This window comes from Leucoraja erinacea, chromosome 1 (genome assembly GCF_028641065.1).
Source record: "Leucoraja erinacea ecotype New England chromosome 1, Leri_hhj_1, whole genome shotgun sequence".
Taxonomy (NCBI): domain Eukaryota; kingdom Metazoa; phylum Chordata; class Chondrichthyes; order Rajiformes; family Rajidae; genus Leucoraja; species Leucoraja erinaceus.
Window position 1 is genome coordinate 42,977,539 of NC_073377.1, and position 21,866 is coordinate 42,999,404.

The following is a 21,866-nucleotide window of genomic DNA, read 5'->3' on the forward strand; positions in this document are numbered from 1 at the left end:
GGATTAACATTGACATAGTCATATGGATTTATAACTGGCTTACTGATAGAAGACAGAGGGGTTGTGGTGGTATTCAGGTTGGAGGATTATGACCAGTGGATTTCTGCAGGGATCTCTGTTGTTTGTGATACATATAGATGACTTGGGCATAAACATAGATGAGTTGGTTAGTACATTTGCAGATGATTCCAACTTTGCAGGGGATGTTAAAGGCTGTTAAAGTATACAGCGGGATACCGCTATATACATGGGTGGCAAAATAACAGATGAATTTTAATTTGTGCAAGTGTGAGGTGTTGCACTGTGGGAGGTCAAATGTAAAGGGAAAGTATACAGTTAATGGCAAGTCCTTTAACAGCACTGAAGAACAGAAGAATCTAGAGGTCCAAGTTAATGACTCCCTGAAAGTGGCAACACAAGTAGATGGTGGAAAAGAGGGCAAATGTTTTTAATTTAGTGTAGTTTATGATTGTCACGTGTCCTGAGGTACAATATAAAGCTTTTGTTGTCAGTCAGATAAAAACTATATATGATTAGCAATTGTTAATCATTGTTGTGTGCTGTGCAGTCAATAAAAGACTATATATTTCTGATAAAGTCAAATTAAAGATAGTTCAAAGGTCTCGGATAAGGTTAATGGGGAAGTCAGGACCACAATCTAGCTGGAGTGAGGATGGTTCAGTTGCCTTTTCACAGCTGGGAAGAAACTGTCCCTGAATCTGGAGGTGTGTGTTTTCAAACTTCTGAACCTCTTCCTGATGGGAGACGGGGGAGTGAACGGGATGAGACTGGTCGTTGATTATGCTGCGACCTTGCCGAGGCAATGTGAAGGTTAGATGGAGCCAATGGTTGGTTTGCGTGATTCTCTGCACTATGTCCATCACACTGCAATTTCTTGTGGACTTGGATATTCCAAAACCATGTTGTGATGTATCCCCGATAAATTGTTTTCTACCGTGCGTCTATAGAGGTTGGTGAGAGTTGGGGTGGTGGAGGAACATATTATAGTGGCATTTAAGAGACATGAATATGCTGGGAATAAAGGGACATGGATTACATGCAGGCAGATAAGAGCTTGGCTTGGCACCATGTTCGGCACAGACATTGGGGGCTGAAGGGCTTATTCCTATGCTGTGCTGTTCTATTTTCTATGAGTCTTTGACTTTGTTGTATTTAACTTTTGTTGTATGTGGGCAATACATTGTGGATCATTCAGTTTTTGACAGATTCATGTTAAAAGATGGCTATGGAGTTGGTAATTGAGAAGGAAGGAAAGGATTCTAAGGGGGGTGTTGGAACCCCATGGCTTAATTAAAAAATAAATAATTTAAAAGCTTTAAAAGAAATAAAAAAAAACTCATATGGTAGTTATTCCTATATAATACATACAGATAAACATTTATACGGCAGATACTTCCTGCAATTGGTCTTGCACTGTTATTGCACTTTTTCTGTCATTGGCATTTGAGATGACATGCACCCTGAGCTGCTTTTGGAATATTGCAGGAGATATGAAAGAATTGTCACAATAGACCCATCACTGGGTACTCTCAGGATAACAGTCAAGCGTTGGATTTGGATTCAACTATAATAAATTCTTTGAAAGCTTTCTTACAGATCTAATTCTCATATGTTCTCATATTTACCAATGGTACTTAGTAAGCCTCACCATTAGAGTAAGCCTCAGCATTAGAGAATACAGCTGATTAAATTACATACTGTTTTACATACTGCTGAGTCGTTTGTTTTTTTGTACCACATGATGAAAGGGGAATATCCTGGAGATCCACTTCAACTGTTTGTGGTAAGATAATGCAACCTAATGATCTCAAAGTCACTCAGTGTCATGACTGTTGGAGTGACTTGCTATCAACAATTCTCAAAGTCACTCAGTGTCATGACTGTTGGAGTGACTTGCTATCAACAATTTGTTACAAATGTAAAAAGGTTATTGCTTTGGACTATTCATTACACAATTGAATGTTGATTAATGCCAAACCAGTCATCATTTCTCTTTTGCAGAACCTTTTCCATTGTCTCACAGACCTGCAGAGTAGTGGTGTTGTAAAAATACCAGATGCTAAAGGAGATGAAGCGTGGAAAGTTTACTTTGATGAAACTGCACAAGAAATAGTGGATGAATTTGCAATGCGTTACGGAATAGAATCCATTTATCAGGCAATGACGTAAGTTTAAAATATATTTTTTGGAAACTTGTAACAACTGACAGGAGAAATAAAACCTGCGTTTTTCTACTCATGATTAAACAATGAAATATACAGCAGTATGTCCCACAGCTCAAATTAGACTAGTGATTTAACATTCACATACTGTCATATGGATTTTCAAGGACATGATAGTCTGAGAACTGAGATTAAGGCGGGTAGGAACTGAGACAGATGGCAAACAGTGTGAATTTGACAATGTTAGGTAGATTAACCCTGGATTTTAGAATATTGCTGCTTACTTGCTATCATTGGTCACAAATGTAAAAGTTTATTGCTTAGGACTATTCATTACACAATTGGATGTTGTTTTACGTCATCATTCCTCTTCTGCAAAACCACTCTTGATAAGGTTCACTTCGTAATAAACTGACAACTCTCAAAAAAGGTTAGTTAGACCAACTCAAGCTTTACTGATCATCTGCTTGCGGATGTTACGGGGATGCACCACTCAAGTAAGCAACACAGACACTTGACTTCCCCCATGCCATCACTTCAATGAACAAAGAATTGCATGATGTTTTATACTGTGTGTTTGTCAGTCACATTCCAAAGATGTTAGTCATGGTCAGAGATGCAGTCAATACACATTACCACAGGATGCGTCTGAGCTTGTCTCTTGTCAATTAGCAGACACATTTCAAAGGCATCTTAGAAAATAGGTGCAGGAGGAGGCATTTCACCACCATTCATTGCGATCATGGCTGATCGTCCCCAATCAATAACTCGTGCCTGCCTTCTCCCAATATCCCTTGATTCCACTAGCCCCTAGAGCTCTAACTCTCTTAAATCCATCCAGTGATTTGGCCTCCACTGCCCTCTGTGGCAGGGAATTCCAGAAATTCACAACTCTGGGTGAAAATGTTTTTTCTCACCTCAGTCTTAAATGGCCTCCCCTTTATTCTAAGACTGTGGCCCCTGTTTCTGGATGCCCAACATTGGGAACATTTTTCCTGCATCTAGCTTGTCCAGTCCTTTTAGAATTTTATATGTTTCTATAAGAACCCCCCTCATCCTTCTAAACTCCAGTGAATACAAGCTTAGTCTTTTCAATCTTTCCTCATATGACAGTCCTGCCATCCCAGGGATCAAACTCGTGATCCCACGCTGCACTGCCTCAATCACAAGGATGTCCTTCCTCAAATTAGGAGACCAAAACTGTACGCAATACTCCAGATGTTGTCTTACCAGAGCCCTATACAACTGCAGAAGAACCTCTCTACTCCTGTACTGAAATCCTCTTGCTATGAAGGCCAACATTCCATTAGCTTTCTTCACTGCCTGCTGTACCTGCACGCCAACTTTCAGTGACCGGTGTACAAGGACACCCAGGTCTCGCTGTACTTCCCTCTTACCTAACGTAACCCCATTGAGATAATAATCTGCCCCCTTGTTTTTGCCATCAAAGTGGATAACCTCACATTTATCTATATTATATTGCATCTGCCACGCATCTGCCCACTCACTCAACCTGTCCAGCTCACCCTGCAACCTCCTAACATCCTCTTCACAGTTCACACTGCCACCCAGCTTTGTGTCATCCGCAAACTTGCTAGTGTTGCTCCTAATTCCTCTTCCAAATCATTAATATATATGGTAAACAGTTGCGGCCCCAACACCGAGCCTTGCGGCACTCCACTCGCCACTGCCTGCCATTCTGAAAAGGACCCGTTCACTCTTACTCTTTGCTTCCTGTCTGCCAACTAATTTTCTATCCACGTCAACACCCTACCCACAATACCATGTGCTCTAATTTTATTCACCAGTCTCCCGTGCGGGACCTTATCAAAGACTTTCTGAAAGTCTTGATACACTACATCTACTGGCTCCCCTTCATCCATTTTACTTGTCACATCCTCAAAAAATTCCAGAAGATTAGTCGAGCATGATTTTCCTTTGGACTAATCCTTTTACTGCTATCCAAACGCCCCATTATTACCTCTTTAATAATTGACTTCAGCATCTTTCCCACCACCAAAGGCAGGCTAACTGGTCTGTAATTCCCCGTTTTCTCTCTCGCTCCTTTCTTGAAAAGTGGGATAACATTAGCTATCCTCCAATTCACAGGAGCTGATCCTGAATCTATTGAACATTGGAAAATGATCACCAATGCGTCCACTATTTCTAGAGCCACCTCCCTGAGGACCCTGGGATGCAGTCCATCAGGTCCAGGGGTTTTATCATCCTTCAGTCCCATTTGCCTACCCAATATTATTTCCTGCCGAATGAAAATTTATTTCAGTTCCGCGACCCCCTTAGATGCTTTGTCCTCCAGTACTTCTGAGAGATTGTTTTGTATCTTCCTTAGTGAAGACAGATCCAAAGTACCTTAACAAGTACTTTCAAGGCAAGACAAGCTCATTGTCATTGTCTTAATATACACACTGAGACAAGTCTGGGCTTCTCTCCCACCAATTGGTAGACACGTTTCAAAGACATCGGTCATTGTCTCAATACACTGCAACCTGAGGCAAGCCCGGGCTTGTCTCTCTCTTATCAATCCACTGGAAAAGGCCTGCTTAATACAAAATATAAGCTATAACCTAATCCAGGATTCCATTATATATCTTTTATATATTTAAAAGCATTTAACCTTTTCGCTCTTTGGCCAAAACTTGCATCTCCAACTCAAATGCTTTTGAATTGAAAGTGGTGAGAATGGTTAAATATGTCAACAGGTACATTTTTGGGACAATTTTAACTCCTCTTCAGCTGACTTTCAAAAGATTGGTAAGGTTAAAGTCATCCTTATTATTTTGGCGTAATTGAAATGAAAAAAATAAACAAATCCTTTGAATTGAATGTTATAATTTCCAGTAGTATCCATGTATGTATGTAATGTATTTGTGTAGTTTTTCATTGACCTAAAAAAGCCCACATATTGAGTAGCTATATAAGCAATGTGAATACAAGAGCAGGTCAGAGGTTAGGAATAAAGGAGCAAGTGACTAGCCTCCTAACTCCCCAAAGCCTGTCCACCATCCATCTACAAGGTTAAAATTATGAGTGAGAAAAGTTACTTTCTATTTGCCTGGATAGGTGCAGGTTCATACCACACAAGAAGCTTGACATCACACATCTGGGCATGGCAGCAGATTGATAGGCATCCCATTTGCCACCAATGCAAAATGGCAACAGTTTGTACATCTACAGGATACACTGCATTGTGGATGATCAGCCATAATCACATTAAATGGCAGTGCTGGCTCGAAGGGCCGATTGGCCTACTCCTGCACCTATTGTCTATACCTCCGCTAGATAGGGCTCTTAAAGATAGTGAAGTCAGGGGATATGGGGAGAAGGCAGGAATGGGATACTGATTGGGGATGATCAGCCATGATCACATTGAATGGCGGTGCTGGCTCGAAGGGCCGAGTGGCCTACTCCTGCACCTATTATCTATTGTCTCACCAAATATATTAGTCAGTATCTTTAACCTGTAATCCATGCCTCTACCAGCTGGAAGGACAAGGGCAACTAAAACATGGGAACATCACCAGCTGGAAGTTGCCCTTAAAGCCATACGCCATCCTGACTTGGAAATATATCATTGTCCCTTCACCCCACTCCGTCAAAATCCAGGAATTCCCTCCCGAGAAGTATTGTGGATGTACCTTTACCTCTAGGACTGCAGTGTTCATGATGGCAGCTCACCAACACCTTTTCAGGGTTAATTAGTCATGGACTATGAAATACAGGCTCACCCTGCTAAGCCCATATTCCTTCACTGAATTAAAAAATTAAAAGAACCGCAAGGTGAATTCTTTAAACTGTAGTACCAAGAAAAGAACAAATGTCAAAGTAAACAGTAATATAGGAAACACTATATGCTGGTAATCTTGAATAAGCATATCTTTTGAGGGTAAAAATGTCATTACATGGATATCTTCCATTAGAATTAAGGCCTGTGGAAGTGGGTCTATTGTTATTTTTAATATTTGTTTTACATAAAAGTTTGCATTTGGGATTTTTTTTTTACCTTGGATTTTGCAAAATTAGATCTAATTGCTACTTGAAAAATGGAGCAAAATCTACTCTTTTCTACTCTTAAATGTATGTGATTTTAATTTGTATCTAATATCTAACTGTAAGCTTTTGCTGTTCCAGGCATTTTGCTTGTTTATCTTCTAAATACATGTGTCCAGGAGTGCCAGCCGTAATGAGCACCTTGTTAGCTAATATCAATGCATACTATGCACATACTACTGCCTCTACCAATGTATCTGCCTCTGATCGCTTCGCTGCTTCAAACTTTGGGGTATGTTCATACCTAAATTTGTCTTAAATATTGGTGTTATGTTGTGCAGTTTCATATATTATTTTACTTGCAATTATGCTCTCTCTCCCCAAGTTTAATTTTCCATGGAGCTAGGTGGTCATATTCAGGATGCTTCTCGAATGGTCAATGAGAGCCATACAGCTTGCCCAGCTATGTATTTCTCTCCTGCTTTGCACAGAGCTTCTCTGTCACAGTCACTTAAGAACGTTCTCTGTTGAACTCCAGCGACAATGTGCCATTTATGTTTTCTTGTTTGCTGTTGATGTATTAATTAAGTATTTATGTTTGTGTATTTTCATTGTTATAACCTTCAGAATAATATAATTGCATAAATTGATATCGTCACTACTTTTGACACATAACTTATTTTCCTTCCTGTTAAAAGTTTATAAAGTTATGAGAGACATAGAAAGGCTGGACAGAACCTTTTCCCCAGGTGGTAATATGAAAGATTAGCGTGCGTAGCTTTAAGGAGAAAGGGGCAAATTTTAAAGGACCTGTGCGGGACAAGTTTTTTACACAGAGGGTGGCGGTGGACTGGAATGGGCTGTCACGGGTGATGGTGGAGGTCGGTATGATAGTGGTATTTAAGAAGCTTTTCGAAACGCACATGAATATGCAAAAAATTGAACAATAAGGATCACATATGAGATAAGATTAGTTGACCTTGGTAGCATGTTCAGCACAGACATTGTGAACTGAAGGACCTGTTCTATGCTTAGTGCATTACGTTACATACAATAGTATATTTCACAATATGCTGTTGATTCATTATTTGACATTTAGCAATCTTAATGGTCTGTTGCTTAGAAGGTCTGGAATGCTGTCATTGCTCAAATTAGATGTGAAACCAATTCAAAGAAAGCATTCACACACTGTGCTGTGATTAAAAGAAAAATAATAATAATGGTACTACCACATACTGATTAGTAACAAGAATATTCTTGATGTCTGTCAAGATTATGCCAATGGTTTTTGCCAGCAATGCTTTACTTTGAAATTCTAATTTTTTTTCTATTTTCTTTTAATAAATTAGAAAGAGAGGTTTGTGAAACTGCTTGATCAACTGCACAATTCACTTCGCATTGATCTTTCCATGTATAGGGTAAGTGTACAACTGTAAAATATTTTTTCTAAATGATTTCATGGCTTTTTCATGACTGTAACTGTAGATTGGGCCAAAGCCTCAACAAGCATGTGTCATTGTTTTCTAATTTTCACCATCATTTCCTATGTCCTATTGAAAGATAAATAAGTTGAGTTAAGATTCCATAATAGTTCATCTTATATTTTCACACTGCTTTTGTTATCACTGTTATGGCATAGGACCTTTCCAACTCTTTGTTGATCAACTGGCAGTGCCTCAATACATACCCGACATTATGTGCACCCAAAACAATCGGAGCCTAAATGTTTCATTCAGGAAGTTTATTTTTTTATCATACTGTTATTTCCTTGCAGTTGATCACATGAGTTGACAGGAGGTGATTTAAATGCCAATATTTTGTTGGTGTAAACGGAGAGTATTGGAACCATTCCCACAGTTACCTTTTAAGGAGCATGGGAAACGGAACCTGTTTAATTTTAGAATGCTAGGAAACACTATCTAATTATTTTAATTTAAGTGGAATTATTTAAATTCGTGTTTTAAAGCTGAGCACTAGAAACTGAACTTCAGTGAGTTTAAAGGGGATAAAGGGAACAAAACCGGGCGAGCTGCTTGCCAAACCATCATTCTTTATTTCTGAAGAATCAAATACCAGACTATTAGTATTTTCCTGTGTTACGGAAAGGAAAACTAGTTTCATTAAATATTTGAGAGAGATTACAAATTGGTGAAAATTTCTTTTGATGGTTAGAAATTTTGTTCTTTTGAATTTCAGTTTATGTCATAGGAACAGAACGGCTATTTGGCCCATCGAGTCTACTCCACCATTAATTCATGGCTGATCTATCTTTCCTTCTCAACCATATTCTCCTGCCTTCTCCTCATAACCCTTGACACCCTTAATAATCAAGAATCTGTCAATCTCCACCTTAAAAATACCCAATGACTTTACTCCACAGCTGTCTGTGGCAATGATTTCCACAGATTCACCACCCTCTGACTAAAGAAATTCCTCCTCATTTTCTAAAGATGCATCCTTTATGACTTCTGGTCCTAGACTCTTTCACGAGCAGAAACATTCTCTCCGCATCCATTCTATCTAGGCCTTTTATGATTCAGAAGTTTCAATGCGGTCTCCATCATCCTCCTCAACCCCAGTGCATACAGACCCAGTGCCATCAAACGCTGATCATATGTTAACCCAATCATCCCTGGGATCATTCTCATAAACCTGCTCTAGACCCTCTCCAATGTCAGCACACGCTTCATCAGATAAGAGGGCCAAAACTGCTCACATACCTCAAATGCGGTCTGATCAGTGCCTTATAAAGCCACAGCATTAAGGGCCTGTCCCACTTGAGTGTCATTTTCACGTAATTTACGCAACATCATTTACGCATCACGTCGCAAGACGCGTGCTGAAGCGTGGTGACGTAGGCAGTGACGCGCGGTCGCGCGTGGCGCCCCATGATTTTGGGATTCACAAGATCTTTGCGCGCCACCTGCATGACACGCAAATTACACCCAAGTGGGACAAGCCCTTTACATCCCTACTTTTTCACTCTAGTTCTCTCTAAATAAATGCTAACATTGCATTTGCCTTCCTTTTCCTATCGAATATTGTACAAAAGCATTTATTAATAAATGTTAAATACTCTAATACATTGTCAGCACCATTCTAAGTTTTTGTCATATATTTCTTAAACTAGCTACATGAATACACTGAAAATGATCAGTAAAAGATTTCAGTCTCTTGAACTGGATCTCCGATCCTCACCCCTCCCCTTGGCACCTGCTGGTGTTGCAATATATAGCAACATCTAAAGAAACGGCTGGTGACTTAAAGGGACACATGAGCTACCCCAGTGAAAATGATAAGCTGTTGTGGCTGAAATTAACCTTTGCAGTCATTACTATCATTACCAAAGTCTGCTGCCAACTTTCTCCAAGCAATATGGGGAAACAGTGGGATGAAGGGCAGGCGAGAAAGAAATGGGCCAAGAACCAGCATTCATCTGGTCACCTGAATTCAGCGCAAATATATATTATTGTAGTAGTTAATTTGTCTTGATATCATGTTCAGCACAAACTCGTGGGCTGAAGGGTCTGTTCCTTTGCTGTAATTTTCTATGATTATAGGTTTTCAGTTATAGGTATAAAATTTAAGAAGGAAGTTAATTCGTAGCCATCAGGTTTAAATATTTTGTGTCAGACCACTATCATCTCAAACTCCTCATTGAGGAATGATGAGGATGTTTATTCTATTCTGTATTTAATACCAGAGAATCCTTAATATTGACATTCTGTGTCTGTACAAGTAATGCTTACAGAAGATAAAATCTTGTTGTGGGTTGATGAGTGGTGGAATGAGTTGGCAGTTGGCCTGTCTGCTAAAATATTCAATGATGTGAGAAATGATTTACAAATTTAACAGTCCATTAAAAAAAGATTTTAAATTCATGTTTCGTCTGATGATAAATGGCAATTTAAAAAATCTGTTTGTTTTTTTTATTTGCCAGAACAATTTCCCCGCAAGTAGTCCTGAACGGTTGCAAGATCTGAAATCTACAGTTGATCTGCTGACTAGTATAACCTTCTTCAGAATGAAGGTAAATTTTCTACTGCCTTTATTTTCTGCTCTATTGCGACATTTAAACAATGAGCAAATTCCGGCCATTTCAAATATAGAAATAAGGAAATTAAGATTAAAATTCCATGTGATTTTCATAATATCTCATTTTATTTTGCCTCCATTTAAGATTACATCTCTGCAGTTTTTGTCACCTATCAATTTGCCTCTCACAAACCAAAACTGGATCGGAAATGCAAATATTAACAAGGGTTACTTTTTTTGTTGTGGCTTTTATTTCTCCCCCAAATTCACTGCTGTTGAGCTTCTGTTATGTGTGACCTGGCCACATGCTTAACTGTGTTTCCAACTATCACAATTCTTCCTTGGAGGTCCAGGATTGATCTTAAATCTACAGCTCGTTGTGACTTTCTTCCCATCTATGGTGCCTGTAGTTAAATGCAAACTTGGCTCCTTATGTTTTTGGCTATTTGCCGAGTGTGGTGTCAGCTCTGACGTCTGTGAGCCAGCACTACTCCAAGGTGTTGTTGGTCCCAACCCATTCTCCCACCTTGCTCCCAGCTGCTAGCTGAACATGTTATTGTTTTGCTTCGCATTCTCATTTTCATGACTTTTGTCATCAGTGGCCGTTCATCCCAAAGTGAGCTCATACTCTAGAGAAAGACTTCCAAGGATATTAATTAGATAACTGAGTTTAAAAGGTGCACTGCACTACACTTACAGAAGAAGCTTGAGATGATACAGTAATTTTAATTGTTGATTACTAACTTGTCACAACAGTGATCCCTTCATCAGTCTATACTGCTGTTTTCCATTCTATGCCTGCACATTTTATATATAATTTTTCTCCTTTGCCCCTCGGTTTTGCTTCTGGTTTCCACATATTTAGCCTTTACTTCTGCTTCCATCTTACCCCTTTCACTCTCTTTTTCCTCATGGTCTCTTTTCTACCTCACTCCTCTTTACTCTTCTCTCCTCTTCACTCCATTTTACCTCCTCACTCCTCTACATTCACTTTCCATTCACTCTTCTATCCTCTTCACCACTTTACCTCCTCTAATCACCTCTTCCCCTTCTCCTCTCATCTTTCCCCTTTGATTGCCATTTCCCCCTCTGTCCCACTTCCCACTCTGCCCCCATTTCCTCCTCTGCTCCCATTTCCCCTGCCCCCATTTCCCCTCTACCCTAATTTCCCTGTCCATTCTCTCTTTTCCCCCACCACTCTCTCTCTCTTTCCCCCACCATTATTTCTTCTTCCCATTCACACTCTCTTTTCTCCAACCACTCTCTTTTCTCCTATCAATCTCTCCCCCCTTTCCCCCCCCCCCCCCCCCCCCTCCCTCTTCCCTCCTCCACTCTTTTCCTTATCTCACACTTTTATCATCCTACTTGCCTCATCACTTTTTTCCCCTTGTGTGACTTGCACTGAGCAATATCCTTTCAACCCACGTCATTTTATTCAGGATGATAACAAGATGGACTAACAATCGTGACATTCCATCAGAGGCCTGTTGCTGAATTGGCATAACATTTTTTCCTTCTATATGTTTCCTTCTTCCACAATGGAGTTTGCAAAGGAAAATGTACTATATCCAGATGAGGTCAACTGGGAGAATGAGATGGGGGTGGTGGAAAGAGAAGGCAGCTGGTCAGAGTCCTGATCAGGGTTTCATTGAGAGGAAACTTGATTAAAGCTTATAAGATCTTGTGATCTCTTGACAGGGTGAATGGGGAGAGAATGTTTCCTGTTGTGGGAAAATGGGTTGCACAGTGGTGCAGCTGGTAGAACTGCTGCTGCACAGTGCTAGAGACAGGTGCCTTTGTACAGTTCACCCTCTGGCCGTGATGGTTTCCTCCCGGTGCTCAGGTTTTGCCCCACAAGAAGTGTGCGTTTGTACATTATTTGGCCTCTTTAAATTTCCCCTAGTCTGTAGGCAGTGGATGAGAAAGTAGGATAACATAGAACAAGTGATCAATGGTCAGCATGGACTCCATAAGTCAAAGTCAAAGTCAAAGTAGCCTTTATTATCATTCAGACCTTTCAGTCTGAACGAAATTTCGTTGCCTTGCAGTCATACATATAATAAAAATGACAAAATTACACAATAAACACAAATTAACATCCACCACAGTGAGTTCACCAGGAACCTCCTCACTGTGATGGAAGGTAAAAATCTCAAAGTCTTTGTCTCTTCCCTCCTTATTCTCCCTCTGCGCCGAGGCGATCCAGGCTTCGGATGTTGTGACCCCGCCAGGTGATGGTAAGTCAGTCCCGCGGCTGATTCCAAGCTCCGCGAACAGGAACGGGCCAAAAGACGTGTTTTCATGCTGTATCTCTACACTCACACTAAACTGAACTAAATTCAGACCAGGAGTCACTGTTTAAAAATCAGACATTGCACCTTAAGTTCAGAAAGGAGGGTGGTGAAGGCGTATTTGCTAAGTATATAGAAAATAATGTTTGATAAATATTTAGATATTAAGAGAATCAAGGGAGGCAAAATTAGTTCAGGAAAGTAATTCGGAGGTAGTAATAATAATAATAATAATAATAATAATACTTTATTTCAGACTCAAGGTCCAGGCAAAAGATCACCCATAATTATATTGAATACTAGGTAGTCACGCAGGGTACTAAACCTTCCATTTTGTATATACTTATTGCCTGTGTCTGTGGTGTGGGTGTTGTGTCACTAAACACATATTTTTCTCCTCCCTCCTCCATCTCCTGTTTTGTTGCCAGATCATGATCATCTTTTTATCTATTGTTCCTCATTCCAATATGGGTTTTACATAATTACACAAAGTATTCGAAGAATTACAGTGCTAAGATGCACAAGTGTGTTTAATTAAGACTTTTTATTTCTGCCCCGGCCTGGATATGTTCTGCACTTGGAGAGCTGCAGGATAGTATTTTGTTCATTTACAACTGATAACGCATTAGGATTGGTGGCTTTGTAGATGGTGGGAGCAGGAGTTTTTTATTGACAACAAAAGTTAAACATCTGTAATTATTTTTGTTTAGGTGCAAGAATTGCAGAGCCCACCTCGAGCTGGTCAAGTGGTGAAGGACTGTGTAAAAGCCTGCCTCAATTCAACTTATGAATACATTTTCAACAACTGTCATGAATTGTATAGTCGCGAATATCAGACTGATCCAGTAAGTGATAAGCTATTAGCTTTAATCTCCCCATATCTTATTGAAAGTACAAGAACACAAGAAAATAGGAACAGGAATAGGCCACCAGGCCCATCAATTCTGTCATTCAAAAATAATCATGGCTAACCTATGCTGGCCTCAACTTCTCTTTAAATCTTCTCTTTTCTTTAAATAAATCTAATGATCTGGCCTCCATCATCCTTGGAGGCCGACATTTCTAGAGATTCATTCAGTGCACACCACCAAACTCGGGAACAGGCCTTTTCCCCTCTGTTATCACGCTCTTGAGTGAACCTTCCATAAGCTAGGGTATTGTCTGATTCACCTCTTCCCATTGTGATGTTGGACGTCTACAACATCAAACTGATGTTGATGACGCTGAAACTGATGCGCTACAATGCTGAGGACTATATTCTGCACTCTTATGCTGTATCTTCCTCTTTGCTTTATCTATTGTTCTTGTGTTTGAGTTGATCCTTTTTATGTACCTTATATCTGATCTGATTGGGTAGCACACAAAACAAAGTTGTTCACTGTATCTCTTTACGTGACAATAATAACCCTAAACCTAAACCTCTGAGAGAAGACATTTCTTTGCACCTCAGTTTTAACTAACCTGTTCCTTATTTGGTAGCTATGTGTCCTTGATTGTGACTCTCCCACTGTGGAAAATGTGTTGCTACACGTTGTAACTGTGAAGGCAAGTTGGGAAACTTAAAAAATAGAGATTCCTAAGCAAGTGATGAAAGTCTTTGCTTCAGTTAGCAAAGCAGATGGCAAAGCACATGGCTGAGGTACCAGGGACCCAAATTAATCAGTGAAGAATATGTTAGCAGCCGGGTCCCTCACGATAGCTTGTTAGATATAGCAGGAAATAAAATGATTTACTGGCTGAATGCGCATTTCCTGCCTAAGAGAAGATCACACTGACTTAATTACAGAATATACCCAATAAATTTAAAACTTTTCATTGAAAAGCCATTTAAACATCAATTGCTGATTTCCATATGCTGAATTGACCTTTTTGAATACTTCATTAATATACTACTTTAATTTAACTCTAATTGTAATTATATCAACTCTTTTTATCTGTAGCAACTTTAATCCATTAAACATCCCAAAGTGCTTCACTGAGAAACAATCAGAAGCCTATAAATCTTTCCTTGCAAGTTAAACATGTAACTCTGCACTTTGTTCAATTTTGATCTAACCAAACTGTCCACATCATTATTCTCAGCAAATGGAAAGGAATAATGATGCAGTGTAATTTTGATTTGATGTTTTTAATTCCCTTGACAATATTAGATTGGTGATGCATTGAATAATAACTTTCAGTTTTTACACTGTAGAGGTACATTTTATAGTATGTTTTAAGTTGATCAAGCTTTCTCTGCAAATTGCAATTAGTTCAGAATGGTTTTAAAAAAATCTGTAAAGATTGTTCCCAATATATTTGTATTCAATCCAGTGTTTATGTCCTTTGTAATAGAACAACATAAATCACTACAGAAATGGTCACAGTGTGTTCACCTGTGGTATAAACCATTAATACTGTATTATCTTAGCTTTTGAAGATTGGCCATTTATATAGGGAATGACTGCAGAATTACAGGAGAGAAGAGAGGTAAATGCAATAAATAGATAGCATTTTGTTTTTGTATTCTGGTGCACTAGTTGGCAGGTTTCAGTTAAACATTTCTATGGCATCATATAAAACACAATTTTTAACAGATATTCAATGCTTTAAGTGTTGTTTACACCTCTTTCACAGAACAAAAAGCAAGAGCTACCTCCTGAGGAGCAGGGACCCAGTATTAAAAATTTGGATTTCTGGCCGAAGCTCATCACTCTTATAGTCTCCATTATTGAAGAGGATAAGAATTCATACACTCCAGTACTTAATCAGTAAGCAAAGCCACTTTAATAATGTACAATACAATAAAAGCAATTCTGTTTCATAAACTGGCATGATAAGGTATTATCTACAGATTGAGCATTGTACGGAAAATGAAAGAAACCTGGAGGTCCTTATTGACTGTGTATGAATACTGCAACATTGCCTAGTGTCAGAGATTGAAGTAATTCTGATTGAAGGTACAGTGAATATACAACGGCACAGGAACAGGCCCTTTGTCCCACATGCCTGATTTGAACATGATGCTAATTTATCTGCACATTCCCTACCTGTTCATGTGTTGGTCTAAATGCTAGTTAAGCATTGCTATTGTGTCTACTTCCACTAAAACTTACTAATCAGTCCACCTACTTTTTTGCCCAAAGTAATATATTACAACAGAAGTCTCAGTCCCAGAACACCACTATTTACCCATTTCCAGCCACTATGCTCCATCGTCTCAAGTTTGTAAGACATGACTTCCCATGCTCTGAGCCATGCTAACTATCCCTAATTAACCCATTCTCTAGTCGGTATATGCTTTTCCAATTGTGAATAGTCCCATCCTTCAGAATCTTCTCCAATAATTTTCCTACCACTGATGTAAGGCTCAAGTATAATTTCCTTTCTAATTCACCCCTATTGCTCTTCTTAAGCTAATGTTGGGATATTTTTAGAAATGGCCTTTTGATGTAACTGTGAGGCAGTTGTCTCATTGTAAATCATCAGTGCATCCAGAGCTAAAAAGAAAAAAAAAAATACATAGTATTGGTTTGCAGTCAATTAGGATATATATTTTTTGTTTTTTATAGCGTTATCCAGTCATTGTATGTGTTGCTGTCAGGACTATTGTCAATCAGCCATCAAATTACTCTTGACCTACTCACTGAATGGTGAGGACTACAGATTTATTTCTTGAAGGATGATTAATAAATAGTTAAGTTTTGTAATCAGGTGGGAGTATTATGGTTGCCTTTAATTAAATAATATTTTTACTTATGATTTGTTTGCTCAATTTAAACTTATATTTCTTAGCTAGCATGGTACTCATGATTCCACACATTAGGATACTGGATTATTCACCCATTAATATAACTGATGTGTTATTATACTATAACATATTGTAGCTATTGAAACAATGAATGTGAGAAAGCTAAATAATTGATAAGTGAAGGGTCTGGATTAAGAGTCATAATGAACATAAAAGAGACTGAACATGCTAGAATATGGAAAGAAAAACAAAATAATGTACGAATTCAGTGCATCAAACAGCACTTGTGGAGGCAAAAGATGTGTGTTGACATTTCGTGTTGAGACCCTACTTCTACAGTTGTGTCCACAGATCTTTGACCTGTTGGATTCTTATAGTGTTTCTTTTGTTGAAAATGCTCTGATTAAGAAGGAGAAGTGATATTAACATTTTAAATGTTTGGCAGTGAAAGTGTGACATAGGTATCAACTGGCTTATTCTTGTTACAAAACTGATATTAAAGAATATTAACTTCAAAATTAAACTTTGGAAAAACTCTTCACTGTGTTAATTGGGAGGCTGGACTGTCGAGGTGGATTTCAGTAATAAACCCACTGTGTCTAACAAATTTTATGGAGGAACCACATCAGTATTGTGCTTCAGTTTTGAGGCCCCGCACGCAGATCAATAAGCTGACTGGGTTTCAGGCACTGGCCCACATTTGTGAAGGAGGGAGAGAGAGGGGAGAGAAGGGAGAGAGAGAGAGAGAGAGAGAGAGAGCAATAATTGGTTTCAGAAAGTATTCATAGGGTTCCTCGAAAGGTCAAGGCCATCAATGAGGAGTCTATGGCAGAAACACTGTTGGGTAGGCCACAAGATCATAGATTAGAGCGGTATCATTAAGCAGGAACATGAACATGAACAGAGCAGGGAATTATTGCGTTAACAATGGAGTTTGGGAGTTGTGTGTCATGAAGAAATTCATTGCAGGGGGTTGGTGAGATGAGTAGAGGAAGGTAAAGTACATTAGGGGATTTGAGAGTTTGGGGTGAAAACTTATGATTGTGTGAATAGGAAGCAATTTGAAAGGGATGAAGAAGTTTATATGCAATCTTCTCCTAATACCCAGGGAATTATGCATGTATTGTGTTTTCATGGTTGGCGAACACATTTCTTTGAGAAGCCAATACTTTGCAAGATTGGGTTTGAGGTAGCCTGCAGTGGTGAAAATTGAAAGTATATTGGCTTTCATTCACTATCTGATTTATTTTCCTTATTTTTGATGCTTGTAAGGATGGGAATAGATGGTTTGTTTTACCAAATTATATTGGTCAATGAGTGAAGTGCTAATTGTTATAATTGTAGCAACTTTTCTGAATCAAGCTCATGAAGTATATTTGCCACATATGCTGAATATTTTTGCTGCATATCTGTTATACGTACATGACCGACTTTGGCAGTAATTCTCTTTAATTTCAGATTTCCTCAAGAGCTTAATGTAGGCAAGATAAGTGCCGAAGTAATGTGGAACTTATTTGCACAGGATATGAAATATGCCATGGAAGGTATGTGTTAAGCTCAAAAATATTTGGAACAAAGATACAATTTAACTACTTTTCAAATGTCCCTAACTATAAAAGGTGCAACTTTTATTAGACAGACTGTGAGATAATTATATTCAGTGCCCTACATAATGTCTGGAACAAAGACCCATCATTTATTTATTTGCCTCTGTACTCCACAATTTGAGATTTGTAATAGAAAAAAATCACATGTGGTGAAAGTGCACATTGTCAGTTTTTATTAAAGGGTATTTTTATACATTTTGGTTTCACCATGTAGAAATTGCAGCTGTGTTTATACATAGTCCCCCCATTTCAGGGCACCATAATGTTTGGGACACATGGCTTCACAGGTGTTTGTAATTGTTGAGGTGTGTTTAATTGCCTCCTTAATGCAGGTATAAGAGAGCTCTCAGCACCTAGTCTTTCCTCCAGTAGAGATGAGAAGGATACAGCTTTCATTGAATTACTGGATTAACCTACAGGGCCACAGTCAAGAACACCCAGCACAAGTTACTGTCAAACCATGCTGGGAAAAGGAGAGAAGGGAAACAAAAAGTTGTGGATGGACAGTGACCCAGAGAGCATTACAAATCAGCATAGCACAATTAAATGTGGTTCCAACGGTTCCATTACCCTCAATTCCACCTTGGATACTTCCAGATGCAACAGTAGACTTTACAATATTAGAACAGGAAAACAAGGATAAACAACATATGTATAATTCAGTCATCATACAGGAATACATTGACAGATACTGCAGTTTTGTCCAAATTTATACAGATGCATCAAAAGATTCAGTAGATAAAGTAGGAGTAGCATTTATTGTACCAGAATTTCACATCAAAGTAGGGAAGAGGATCAATAATGAGGTCTCAGTATACACAGGTGAAATGATTGCAATATTGTTAGCGGTACAGTGGGTCGAGGATACTAGGCCTCTAAGGACAGTTATTTGTTCAGATTCAAGTTTAGCAATAAAGAGTTTACAGCACAGCCATTCAGACAGTAGACCAGACATTTTGATTGAAATACAACAAACACTATTCAGAATTCAAATGATGGGGCTTACAGTCATATTTTTATGGGTACCAGCACACATTGGCATTAGAGGAAACAAAATGGCAGATAAGGTAGCAAAAGAGGTAACAAAAAGAAGTAAGATGGACTTAAGTATTAACATAGGTAAAACTGAAATTAAAGACATTATTAAGCAAAGACTGAAGGGAAGATGGCAAAAGCAATGGGAGGAAGAGTGGAAAGGACGGTGGTTCTACAGAGTCCAGAGGAAAGTGGGAGAAATGAGATGTGCAGGAAAAAACAGAAAAGAGGAGACAGTAATTTCAAGAATTAGATTTGGACACACTGGTCTGAACAGTACACTTTTTATAATAGGCAAGCATAATACAGGCAGATGTGAATACTGTGGGCAAGAAGAGACAATAGAGCATGTCATTGTACATTATGAGAGGTATGAGGAGGAGAGAGGACAGATGAGTGAGCAGTTCAGAAAAGAAAGAGTACAATTTGATTTGGTAGATATTTTGCAAGGGAGTTCATATAAGTGCAATCAAATCCTGTTGCTTTTTCTTAGGATAACCAATTTGTTTGGCAGGATATAGGTTATTAGTATATGTAATGGTGTTGTTTGATCCACACTCCATGCCAGTTGGTGGTGGTAATGCACCAAGAAAGTTGTTTGCCAACCGCCAAAAAACACTACATAGAAGAAGAAGAGTCTTTCCTCCAGTCTTTCCATCACCTTTGGAAACATTTATTGCTGTTATCAACATGAGGATCAAAGTTGTGCCAATGAAAGTCAAGGGAGCCATTATGAGACGGAGAAACACGAATAAAACTGTTAGAGATACCTTAGGCTTACCAAAATCAACTGTTTGGAACATTATTAAGAAGAAAGAGAGCACTGGTAAGCTTACGAATCGCAAAGGGACTGGCAGGCCACAGCTGATGACAAAATAATTCTCTCTATAATAAAAAAGAATCCCCAAACACTTGTCCGACAGATCCGAAACACTCTTCAGGAATCAGCTGTGGATTTGTCATTGACCACTGTCCGCAGAAGACTTCATGAACAGTAATACAGAGGCTACACTGCAAGATGCAAACTACTGGTTAGCCGCAAAAATAGGATGGCCAGGTTACAGTCTGCCAGAAGTACTTAAACGAGCAACCACAGTTCTCAAAAAAGGTCTTGTGGACAGATGAGATGAAGATTAACTCATAACAGAGTGATGGCAAGAGCAAAGTATGGAGGAGAGAAGGAACTGCCCAAGATCCAAAGCATAGCACCCCATCTGTGAAACCCGGTGGTGGGGATGTTAGGGCCTGGGCATGTATGGCTGCTGAAGATACTGGCTCACTTATCTTCATTGATGATACAATGTCACGATGGCTCTGCGGCATTACAACAAAATGCAGCGCCGGAGACCCGGGTTCGATCGCGACTACGGGCACTGTCTGTATGGAGTTTGTATGTTCTCCCTGTGACCTGCATGGGTTTTCTCCAAGATATTTGGTTTCCTCCCACATTCCGAAGACGTACAGGTTTGTAGATTAATTGGCTTGATAAAAATGTAAAAATTGTCCCGTATAAAATTGTCCAACTTCCAGTATAATCCCTGGTGGACTCTTCGGAAGGTACAAGGTACAATTGCTGATGGTAGTAGCAATGAATTCTGAGGTGGATAGACACATCCTATCTGCTCAAGTTCCAACAAGTGCCTCAAAATTAATTGGCCGGAAGTTCATTCTACATCGAGACAATGATCCCAAACATACTGCTAAAGCAACAAAGGAGTTTTTCAAAGCTAAAAAATTGTTAATTCTTGAGTGGTTAAGTCAATCGCCCAATTTGAACACAATTGAGCATGCCTTTTATATGCTGAAGAGAAAACTGAAGGGGACTAACCCTCAAAACAAGCATAAGCTAAAGATGGCTGCAATAAGGCCTGGCAGAGCATCACCAGAGAAGACACACAGCAACTGGTGATGTCCATGAATCGCAGACTTCAAGCAGTCATTGCATGCAAAGGATATGCAACAAAATACTAAACATGACTACTTTCATTATTTACATGACATTGCTGTGTCCCAAGCATTATGGTGCCCTGAAATGGGGGGACTATGTATAAACACTGCTATAATTTCTACATCAAATTGTGGAGTACAGAGGCAAATAAATGAATGTTGGGTCTTTGTCCGAATGGCCTGTTTCCACACTGTATCACTAAACTAAACTGGCTTCAGTTTGTTATTGAGAATCTGTTGCATAGGCTTTTGTAATAAAATTAATTGATTTCCACTGCTTGGTGTTTTAAATAATATATTGTTGCTGCAGTTATAAATTGCATCGCAAATAAAATGTTTATAAAAAATTAATTATATAAGATAATGATTTAATGTATTGTTACAGTGAAATGACTGAGCAATATCAGATTATGCTTTAACATCAGAGTTACTATAGACCTTATCACAAAGGAAATTAAAACTCCCACAGGAAGTCAAATTCGAGCTTGGAAATTAAAAACTGATATCAGACGATCCAATGCTCTTGTGAACCATTCATTTTCTGGTATTTTCTGGTAAACGCATATCAGGAAGCACATTTGGGCATTCAGACTGCACAATTCCATGGTGTGTTGGGAACATATTCTGTATGTTATATTGCTTTTAGATCTCTTGCTTAACTTTCCCCCACTTGTACGGAGGTTAGTGTTTAAATCACTGCCTAACTATATGTGATTAGCGGCAAGGCACTGGAGGGGGGGGGGAATCCAGTTCAGATGAATGCGCTCCACAACATCATCATTGCTTTAAAGAGAAGAGAAAAGTTAACAAGAAAGAAGAAAAATAACCAGTTAAAGTACAGTCCTCATATTTGGTGATAGTTGTGCAATTATTTTCCAGTACAAACTTGTACTTAAAGAGAAGAATTAAGTATAATTTAGAGAAGAAAGATATTGTGGGAATTGTGTCAGTGTATAGTGTGGTATTTGTGATTCAATGCCTAGTACTTAACATTGGTGCTTAATGAAGAAAGAATATCTGCATGTTCTGA

The 21,866-nt window shown here is 38.9% G+C and overlaps 1 protein-coding gene across 4 annotated transcripts in view; it reads left to right on the top strand.

Moving 5' to 3' along the window:
- Positions 1–21,866, top strand: part of LOC129696097 (protein unc-13 homolog B-like) — a 411,098-nt gene that overhangs the window by 296,081 nt on the left and 93,151 nt on the right. For all 4 annotated transcript variants that reach the window (XM_055633576.1, XM_055633551.1, XM_055633558.1 and 1 more), the window contains 7 exons: positions 2,023–2,186; positions 6,333–6,483; positions 7,541–7,609; positions 10,132–10,221; positions 13,228–13,362; positions 15,134–15,267; positions 17,706–17,791. In XM_055633576.1, coding sequence (XP_055489551.1) covers positions 2,023–2,186; positions 6,333–6,483; positions 7,541–7,609; positions 10,132–10,221; positions 13,228–13,362; positions 15,134–15,267; positions 17,706–17,791 — 829 coding nt within the window. The remainder of the gene's footprint in view (positions 1–2,022; positions 2,187–6,332; positions 6,484–7,540; positions 7,610–10,131; positions 10,222–13,227; positions 13,363–15,133; positions 15,268–17,705; positions 17,792–21,866) is intronic.